Below are 11,173 nucleotides of genomic sequence, written 5' to 3' on the forward strand. Positions count from 1 at the left end.
GCCACAGACATTGTTGCAAAAGCACTCTCAATCTATCTTGATGGGTTTCTTTTACAGCGCTGTGATCTTGTGAACATGAGGCTTCTTGCCAAGATCAATCTGTTTCTTGTTATTTCCTTGAAGGAAAGCTGTACCCACATCAAGGTACATTTCAACAACATGTTCTCTTGGAACAACTTACTTCTTAACAGATTAAATCAGCGGAACTATTGCTTTTATTCCTCAGATCTCTCTTAATCTTTATCTAGTCCTTTGGAGGTACAAACCCATCCCAGGATAAATGAATATGGCAAAGTTTCAGTCAAAGTCATGTAAAAAAACATTTTCAACTGCTTCAGGGACTAAACACTGAGGAAGTGGTTAAGGACACAAGTTCTAAAATGCCACCACTTCTACTTTCCAGCTGTGTGAACTTGGAAGTGACTCAAACCGTCCAAGCCTCAGTTCCCTCATCTAGAAAATGAAGGATTAACACCTGACCGTAACTATTATCAGGATTCACGGAGGTAATGCACGAAGCATTTGAAACGATGTGACACACAGTAAACCTTCGTAAAGTTAACTCTTAGATGTGTTAGAATGCTTTCAGAGGCAAGTCGCAGAACGTTCAGTTAAAAGTATCACAAACATTAAGGACATTCAATTAACCCACCTAACAATAACTCCAAAAGCGGACAGTTCTAAGGCTGGTCCTACAGCTCAGTGATGGGCAACAAAGACCCAGGCCTTTTCCAGCCGTCGGTTCACTCAGCCTCAGGATACAGTTAGTTCAGGGACTCAACCTTTCAAAAACTCAGGTTATCTCCACTTTCTCCTTGCACTCCCTAGCTCCTCTCAGCGTTTTTAAGATGGCTACCACTGTTTCAGGCATCAAATCCAAACACGAAAATGTCTAGGCACAGCACTAGCCAATAGAACTTTCTACAATGATGGAAATATTCTATATCTGCACCGTCCAGTACGGCAACCACTAGCCCCATGTGAACACTGAACACTTGAGATGTGACTTAGTGTGACTGAGGAACTGAATTTTTAATTTCACTTAATTTTAATTAATTTAAATTTAAATAGCCACATGTGTCTAGTGGCTATCATATTGGACAGTGCGTGTCCAGAGTAAGAAGAGAAACTCTTTTTCATTGAGTCTCAGGAGTGGGGATGTTTTCCTAGAAGTCCCCCAGCAGATTTTCCCAGGTGTCTTTTTGGTCAAAAGTCAGTCACAGGGCTTCCCTGGTGGCGCAGTGGTTGAGAGTCCGCCTGCCGATGCAGGGGACACGGGTTCGTGCCCCGGTCCGGGAAGATCCCACACGCCGTGGAGCGGCTGGGCCCGTGAGCCATGGCCGCTGAGCCTGCGCGTCTGGAGCCTGTGCTCCGCAACGGGAGAGGCCACAACAGTGAGAGGCCCGCGTACCGCAAAAAAAAAAAAAATTCAGTCACATACCCACTCCTAAATCAAATATTGGCAAGGAACAGCATTTCCACGGGTGGCTTAGAATAATCAGGATTTACTCCTGAGTGCGGAAAGAGGGGAGCACCCTACGAAGCCAGGCTTAGCCAGCAAGAAGAAAAGCAAGGAATGGGTGTAATATAAATGATCAGTACTAAGTGCCGCACCACTTCTGCACTGTCTAGATCAGGAAGGAGTCTGTAAACTACAGTCCATGGGCCAAGTCCAGCCCACCAACTGTATTTGCAAATAAAGTTCCACTGGCTCAAAGCCACACCTATTCATTTACATATTGTCTAGGGCCGCTTTTGAGCTGCATGGGCAGCACTGAGTAGTTGTCACAGAGGCCCGAAGGATCACAAAGCCAAATATTTATTATCTGGTTCTTTAAAGAAAAGTTTGCCAACCCCTCATTTAGAGGGACATTCCTCATGGCTAAAGTCACCCTTGTTAAAGATCTTGGCTAAAACATACTCCTATAACCAAAAGCAAGCACTTCGTGCAGGCTGGTGTACAAGAAAGAGTTCTGGAGAGCTGCTTTCAGCACCTTGATACTGTCTCTTGCTGGGTAACCTAGAAAAGTATCCTTTGCTTTGCGCTTCAGTCTTCTCATCAGCAAAGTGGGGATAATACAAACTTCTCCACCCACCTCAGGGGGACATGAGGAGATGATGTATGCCAAGGTGCTCTGTAGACCATGAAGACCTACAGAAATGTCCAGATGGGTTGCTACCGCTGTTCTTAATGTTCAGTGCTATGTGCTGTTGCCACTGGATCCTACAAAGAGACACTGGGACTTTTCCATGTGCAACAAGGCAAGGATAGCACTGGCAACTGGGAGATTTACCAGTCAGCAAAAGCCATGTCTGGAGCTTTTATCAATATGGAAATCAAGAGATTCACTGGCTTCACTGTAACTTTAAGAGCTTTCGAAATCACGTCAAGTTAAAAAAAGTAGTCTGGAGAAAATAGGACTTTTAAATTGTTTCCAATTTCATATTAGGAACTTTGAATAGGAGAGCAGCCTTAAAATGGGATTGCAGAGATGAGTGGTTCTTAGTTCGAGGCAAGACCTCAAGGATCCCCGGTATCCCAGGACAACAAATCAGGAATCCAAAGACTGATCCTACTGGGTAATTGAACTCACAATGCCAAAGTGTGAAGGACTCTTAACAGGCAATCAGCTGAGCCCCTTCATCACATGGAGGAAAGGAAATACATTCCTTAAGGGTAATTGGAGCCAATGTACAGCCACCTCACTGAGGTCTACACAAAAGTTTAGTGGAATATATGTTGTATCAGAACTCACTGGGTTCAGATAAGGATAATGCTGGTGGTGTAAGCTGAGGAGAGCAGTCCATGTTTTAGTGTATCTCTAGGCTTTAGACTAGAGCCACAAATCAAAGCCAACCAACCAGCCAGTTTATTGAGCACTTACTATGTGCTAACACTATGGAGGATATAGACAGGACCTGACCAGATATTCCTTCATACCTGCAAAGATAAAACCAGGAGGAGCAGAATTCAGGATATCATGATGGCCTTCACCACTGCTAGCAGTGTCCTGACACATCCTAACTGTTCAGTATGGATGTTTTAGAGTTAGTATAAAATGTATAGACATACGGGGCTTCCCTGGTGGCGCAGTGGTTGGGAATCTGCCTGCCAATGCAGGGGACACGGGTTCGAGCCCTGGTCACCCCGCGCACCGCGATGAAAAGTGGCCCCCGCTCGCTGCAACTAGAGAAAGCCCTCGCACAGAAACGAAGACCCAACACAGCCAAAACTAAAAATAAATAAATAAAAAAATTTTTAAAAATCTTATAAAACGTATAGACATAATTTAGATGTACAAACAATAGTGACAATAAACAAATTAAAAAGAAATCCTTGAGCTTTCCTTTGATGTCTAGGATGACTCCATCTTGTTTTGGAGCCTCCATTCCAGAGGTACAGGAAAGGGATCCTTAAACCTGATGATTTAAGGTAGCTCTCTCTTCCGCTCTAAAATGGTCTCTAGGTAACTCAATGTCTTCCAGATAAATGTGCAATCTTCGTTTTCCCTCCTCTTCCTTCTGGTAGTCAAGATGGCTTCCAGGTTAGGAATGGGGTGCCAGTGTTCTGCACAGTACGGAGAAAGGACCTACATCACCTCGTGCTGAGCCCTGGGTTCTCAAGGGTCTCTCCAGGGATCTCCCTCACCCTGCAGGGTTCCTGGGGGTCCGGCTGGCATCCACTGCTGAAGGCTGTGTCCAGTGTGCCCCATGTTCTAGTCTCTCAGAATCCCACCCTGGCCTGGGGGTCCCTCTCTTGCTGACCTAGGTCCTCTCAGCTCTCACCACTGGGTGTCTGTCACATCCTCCATCTGGCCCCTGGTCTCAGCTGTCCACACCGTCATCTCTGCAGCCCTGTCCCTGCCCCTGGCTCTCAACAGAGCTACCCACTAGGAACACGAGGGCAATTTTGAATCCCTTCCCTGTCACACAAGAGATGAGAAAGACCTGGAGAGGACACCACCTCCAGCCTTCACTCTGCCTAAACACAGTGTGCCACCATTTCTCATCTCTGCCGCTGCCCCATGTTGACTTACAGTCCACTGTGAGGGGTTCTCATCCGGAGTTCTAAGTGGAAAGTGGGACACAATGTCCTCTGCTTTCAGTTTCCCCCTCAACCCATCTAGATTCTCTATCATTCCTTGTCACCACTTCTACCTGCCAGGGAAAGACTCAGGGCCCAGCAGAAGTGACCTCATGCCTGTGTGGAATTTTGGGGGCTTGGGAAATTGGCTGAGTATCAGATCAGCACTATGGTATTTATAATCGCAATTTTACAGATAGAAAAGTGAGAGACAAGGAGACCAGCACTGGGTTTGGAAAGAAGAACAAAGACTTGGATGGACAAAGCATGAGACGGTAAGAGGAGACAAGCCAGTGAGGCCTTGGACAAGGGGAATTAGAGAGAAATCTATCACTAGAAATGCCTTCAGCACAGAAAGATCTAGATCCAGCCCAGAAAGACAGTAAGTTGGGATTATAGCTCATGAGGTCACCAAACTGGCTCAAACGTGTACTTGTTTCCAAATGGGGACGACAACTCCGCAAGAATGAAATTATAACCATCTTCCACTAATATGTCATCTCACGCTCTGGAAAACAGTTGTACCTAAAAGAAGACCTTCTTGGAAGACAAAAAAAAGCAGTGGAAGAAAGGAAGGAAGGAAGGGAGGGAGGGAGGGAGGGAGGGAGGGAGGAAGAAAAGAAAAGAGGTATTGGCACAGCCCAAGAAAGCTAGAGGCTAGAGATAAGTTACCTGCCAAAACTTATTTGGGCTTCTGGTAGACCACGAATGATTCCCTCGAACATCACCGAATTACACAACTGGAAGTGTCAAGGTCTAAGGGTTTTCTCTGTTGGTCAGTAGCCTAACAAGAGAGTGTCAGTCCAGGGAGGAGATATGGGGATATATGTATATGTATAGCTGATTCACTTTGTTATACAGCAGAAACTAACACACCATTGTAAAGCAATTATACTCCAATAAAGATGTTAAAAAAAAAAAAAGGGAGTGTCAGTCCGATCCCTCCTCACTGTCAAGAGCCACTGAGTCATCTCTCAGGCTTCCAGGGCGAAGCTACTGTGTTTGCAGTCCAGATACCCCAGAGCCAGGGGCAACGGCTGCTCCCTGGCAGTCCACTTCAGGCTCCCTCTCCCTCTTCTCTCCGTGCCTCAGTGCCACGTTCATTCAGTCTTCACTTACTGGGCAACCTGGTATAGTATGAACAGTACGGGCTACTGATTCCAATGGGGGATCCTCCAAGCTGTGCTACCATGAAGAGTTTTTGTGAGGATTAAATGAGATGATCTACATCACGGCCTGCCCCAGAGCAGGCCCTCTGCCTGCTTTCACCCCATTAGTTTCCCACCCACCTCGCCAAATCTTCATTCTCCCTTCTCACCTGGCACAGACCATGTGCTGAAACGACTCATGATGCAAAGGAAGTACATCATGACATGATACGAAGTGACAAGCATAAAAAGACATGGATAAACAGAAAAGGGAGCACTGGCAGAAGAAATTTAATTCTTATGAAGACGTGAGGGGAGGTTTCATAGAGGCAGTAATACTGGGCTGGACTTGGAAAATGAGTGTGTTTCCAAATGGGGATGACCCCAGGAAGCAGAGGGAGGGAGTAGGGGAGTGAGGTAGGGAAGAGAGTAAAGCCAATAATGGGTACATTAATTAGCACACTGCTACTATGGGCAACTGTGGCCCAATCCAACAATCTCCTAGGTGTATAAAACACACCTTAGCATTGTCCCACCAAGGGACAAGGAAGCTGGCATAGGTAAACACGAACTCCCATTCTTCACTGCTTTGGGGTATTAACTCTCCGGCACTACTAGCTTGTTCCATGTACAGGCCAAGCATGGGCGTATGGGTACAGATCATTCTCAGTCAGGGAGACATGGGAGCCACCAGCATGTGCAGGATCTGTCTCTAGGTGACCTCTGGGTGGGCCAGGGGGAGATGGGCAGTGCACCAATAGCATCTGTTACAGGTGGCTTAACATTTAACTAGACTCACCCACGGATTTGGCCAAAGGCCATATGTTAAAGCCCTATAGCACTGACTCACGCTTCAGGATTTAGTTACAGTTTGTACCGTTCTCATGTGTCATAGTCATGTCCCTCCAACTGGAGTGTAAATTTCCTGGAGTCAGAGATGATGTCCTCCGAGCAGCCAGTAATGCTAGGCACACAGCAGGCACTCATTACCATGCAACTGATTAGCCAGTGTAGAAGTAGCAGGTCCCCTTGGCCTTCATCAAAGACCAGACCTAAGCCATCCTGAACCGAAAAGAACCTGCCTCAGTCCAAAGCTGTTCAGAGAGATGATGCCTATAAGCCATCTGGATGATCCAGTCCACTATCCAGTCCAAAAGTGGATTCCACCTTGATGTTTAACCTACAGCTACACAACCACCAAGCACAGTACACAACCTAGTGTAGCAGAGAGGTTAAGAATGCTGAAGACAGGATAGCGTAGTGGCTAAACACACAAACTTTGGGTCAGATGGCCTGAGTTCGAATTGCAACTCTGCAACCAAAATGTTTAACCTAGGGCAAGTTGCTTACCTTCTTTGCGCCTCGGTTTCCTGTAAGTCTGTAAAACGGAGCCTAATACTAGTGCCTACTTCAAAGAACAGCGGCTGGCACAGGTAAATATTATCAAAGTGATTATTAAATAACATGAATACTCTTAGTTGGAGTTCTGAAAGACAATAACGAACTCCTATTTAGCCCTTTCCAGATCCCAAAACACTTCATTCAGAAAAACCTTTGCATATGCAATGTTAAATGTTATATGTCAATAAAGCTGGAAAAAGAAACAGAGAAAAGAAAAAGAAACCTTTGCCATCATGGAGGTTCTTTTTCTTTCTTTTTTTTTTTTTTAATCATATATTGAGCCTTGACAAGAGCCCAGGGCTTCCCTGGTGGCGCAGTGGTTAAGAATCCACCTGCCAATGCAGGGGACACAGGTTCGAGCCCTGCTCTGGGAAGATCCCACATGCCGCGGAGCAACTAAGCCCATGTGCCACAACTACTGAGCCTGCGCTCTAGAGCCCGTGAGCCACAACTACTGAGCCCACGTGCCACAGCTACTGAAGCCCACACACCTAGAGCCCGTGCTCCACAACAAGAGAAGTCACCACAGTGAGAAGCCTGTGCACCACAAGGAAGAGGAGCCCCCGCTCGCCGCAACTAGAGGAAGCCCGTGCACAGCAACGAAGACCCAACGCAGCCAAATATAAATAAATAAAATATTTAAAAAAATAAAAGATAAATAAATAATGTTTAAAAAAAACAAAAAACAAGAGCCCACTGGGGGAGCTCAGGATTACACTCATTTTGAAGATGAGGAAATAGAGTCCCATGTCAGTCTACTGGCAAATAGAGATCATACAAATAGCAGGTGGCAGGCACAGGGAGGGCTCTAACTCTAGATCTCACCACCTTTCTACTATATCATGGGGCACAGTAATGTTTCAGCCAATTCTTTAAGACTGTGGCTCCCTGAGAATGCATCAGCATCACCTGGAGGGATGGTTAAAGCACAGACTGCTGGACCCCACCCTCAGAGTTTCCAATTCAGCAGGTCTAGGCTGGGCCTGAGAATCTGCACTTCTAAAAAGCTCCCAGGTGATGCTGATGTTGCTTGTCTGGGGGCCACACTCTGAGAACCACTGCCTTAAGAAATCAATTCATCAGAGAGCCAGAGCAAGAAATACATTCAGCGACCTTAGCATCCACACAGGTTTTCCCTACTCAGGCTGGTTTCAGAGCCATGAAACTCTCATGTTTACCTGCCCCATTTTCATAATTTTTTTTTGTGTGTGTGGTTACACTAGCCTCTTACTGTTGTGGCCTCTCCCGTTGCGGAGCACAGGCTCCGGACGCGCAGGCTCAGCGGCCATGGCTCATGGGCCCAGCTGCTCCGTGGCATGTGGGATCCTCCCGGACCGGGGCACGAACCCGTGTCCCCTGCATCGGCAGGCAGACTCCCAACCATTGCACCACCAGGGAAGCCCTCAACTGTGTTTTAATCTGTTGCAAGTTTTCCATTTAGTTTGTGTGCATCTGTGTGTGTCTGTTGTATTTATGCCGTTGTTTGCTGCTAGTAGATATTTGCTTTATCCAACAAAGATTCCTTGGTCTTGCAACTCTCTTCTAAATAAGTAAGGTATTTCTCTGTATGTCCTTAATAATGTCTTCTTAAATACTGATTTTTTATATTTGCATAGCACTGTATTCTTTTGGCAGTTGTACTCAAAGATATTGCAGCCCTGGGGTTTCTGGACTTTTTATCGCCTTCCTCAGGTACCTTTTCCCATTCTCACATAAGCTTCTAAGGATCCTCTTTTCTGAAATGGATGCTGCTTCATTAGGGTGATTCTCTATCTCCCTTAAATTTCCATGCAGAAGTGCCTTCGAGTAGGTACTTTTAAAAACAAATAGGGGCTTCCCTGGTGGTGCAGTGGTTGAGAGTCCACCTGCCGATGCAGGGGACACGGGTTCATACCCCGGTCCGAGAAGATCCCACATGCCGCGGAGTGGCTGGACCCGTGAGCCATGGCCGCTGAGCCTGCGCGTCCGGAGCCTGTGCTCTGCAACGGGAGAGGCCACAACAGTGACAGGCCCGCATACCACAAAAAAAAAGAAAAATAAATAAACACCAGAAATATACCCTCACATATATGGTCAATTAATTTTTGACCAAGGTGCCAAGACCACTCAGTGGGGAAAAGACAGTGTTTTCAACAAATGGTACTGGGAAAACTGGATATCCACATGCAAAATAATGAAGTTGGATTCTTACCTTACAACATATACAAAATGAACTCAAAATGGATCAAAGGACCTAAACATAAAAGCTAAAACTATAAAGTTCTTAGAAGAAAAATAGGGAAAAACCTTCATGACATTTCTTGGACATGACAGCAAAAACACAGGCAATAAAGTAAAAATAGACAAATTGGACTTCATCAAAATTAAAAACTTTTGTGCATCAAAGAACACTATTAAAAGAGTGAAAAGGGACTCCCTGGTGGCGTAGTGGTTAAGAATCTGCCTGCCAATGCAGGGGACACGGGTTTGATCCCTGGTCCAGGAAGATCCCACATCCTGTGGAGCAACTAAGCCTGTGCGCCACAACTACTGAGCCTGTGTGCTGCAACTACTGAAGCCCGTGTGCTCTAGGGCCCGTGCTCCACAACAAGAGGAGCCACCACAATGAGAAGCCCGCAGACTGCAATGAAGAGTAGCCCGCACACCGCAATGAAGAGTAGCCCCCGCTTGCCACAACTAAAGAAAGCCCGTGCACAGCAACGAAGACCCAACGCAGCCAAAAAAAAAGAAGAGTGAAAAGACAACTCACAGAAGGGGGAAAATATTTTCCAATCATATATATAATAAAGGATTAGTATCCTGAATATATAATGAACTCCTAAAACTCAATGACAACAGAAAACTCCAAACAACCCAATTCAAAAATGGACCAAAGATTCGAATAGTCATTTCTCTAAAGAAGACACACAAATGACCAGTAAGCACATGAAAACATGTTCAAAATCACTAATCATTAAGGAAATGCAAATAAAAACCACAATGATACCATTTCACATCCATTATCAAAACAACAGAAAATAACAAGTGTTGGTGAGGATATCGAAAAATTGGAATCCTGTGCCTTGCTGGTGAGAATGTTAAATGGTGCAGCCTCTGGGAAACGGTTTGGCAGATCCTCAAAAAATTAAACATAGAATTACCATATGACCCAGCAATTCTACTCCTAGGTATATATACCCCAAAGAATTGAAAGAAGGGACTCAAACGGATACTTAAACACCAATGTTCACACTAGCATTATTTATAATAGCCAAAAGGTGGAAATAACCCAAATGTCCATCAACATTGAATAGATAAACAAAATGTGTACATACAATGGAGCATTATTCAGCCTTAAAAAGGAATGAAATTCTGGATCATGTTACAACATGGATGAACCTTGGAAACATGCTAAGGGAAATAAGCCAGACACAAGAGGATGAATATTGTATGATTCCTTATACTTACATGAGGTACCTAGAATAGGCAAAATCATAGAGACAGAAATAACAGAGGTTACCAGGGCCTGGGGGGAGGGGGGAAGGGAGGTTATTGCTTAATGGGTACAGAGTTCCTATTTGAGATGATGAAAATGTTCTGGAACTGGATAGTGGTGATGGTTGCACAAAACTGTGAATACATTTAATGGCAGTGAATTATATACTTAAAAATGGTGAAAATGGTAAGTTTTATGTTATGTTTTTTTTACCACAGTAAAACAATCCCAAATAAACACACACACACACACACACACACACACACACACAGATAAAATAGGAAAAAGATGAAGGAAAATGGGCACCTTACCTTCCAGGGATGTAACCACAGTGACACGAAGACAAATGATGACAAGGAATATCTTGAACGTCAGTAAAAGTTCCTCAGGTCTCCCAACATGGCCACACTGCCTGCCAGAGAAAAGCATCCTGGAATAAAATAGAGGGACACATCATCACAGCTTTGCCATAATCACGACACAACAATGCCCAAAAGGCCAGTTCCTCAAGCAAGACAACCTGCAACCTGCTTCCTTTAAATTACTCTAGTCCAGAGAATTGGCAATGCCAGGTGGGCACTGGCTACAAAAAGCAAAACCCATGTTTATTACGGGAGGCCCATCCAGTGGGATATTATAATAAAAATGATAAGCAAGGTAGTCCATGTAGTTTTATGGAAAACATCAACACATGCAAAATATCAAGAAAAGAATTTAAAAACACAAAATGCTGAGTATATATAATGATTACCACTATATAAAGACTGGTTAAAAACTATGCTAAGAATCAGAAGAGGTTACAGAATCTTATAAATGATCTATCCCATTTATGTCATACCGTAAAAGGATGGGTGTGTTGCATTTCCTCTTTATTATATGTTAATTCATTATCATCGCTTACATTTTTAGTAGTGGGGAGGGCAGAGTCAACATTTTTTAAAAAGTGAAGTTTATATCAATACTGAATTTTAAAGTCTCATTTACCATTCGTTTATTCATTTCGTTCCAACGAATAATCATCAAGGGCCAATATATACCAGATGAGATGTGTGGGTTAACTAGGCA

The 11,173-nt window shown here is 44.5% G+C and overlaps 1 protein-coding gene across 2 annotated transcripts in view; it reads right to left on the reverse strand.

The window, feature by feature from the left end:
• The window catches only part of ADGRG2 (adhesion G protein-coupled receptor G2), a 70,104-nt gene extending 59,567 nt beyond the window's left edge, over positions 1 to 10,537 (reverse strand). For both annotated transcript variants that reach the window (XM_024739417.1, XM_024739411.1), the window contains exon 1: positions 10,420 to 10,537. In XM_024739417.1, the coding sequence (XP_024595185.1) occupies positions 10,420 to 10,537 (118 nt within the window). The remainder of the gene's footprint in view (positions 1 to 10,419) is intronic.
• Positions 10,538 to 11,173: the final 636 nt, after the last annotated feature.

This window comes from Neophocaena asiaeorientalis, unplaced genomic scaffold (assembly GCF_003031525.2).
Source record: "Neophocaena asiaeorientalis asiaeorientalis breed wild unplaced genomic scaffold, Neophocaena_asiaeorientalis_V1.1 scaffold771, whole genome shotgun sequence".
In the NCBI taxonomy this organism is placed as follows: domain Eukaryota; kingdom Metazoa; phylum Chordata; class Mammalia; order Artiodactyla; family Phocoenidae; genus Neophocaena; species Neophocaena asiaeorientalis.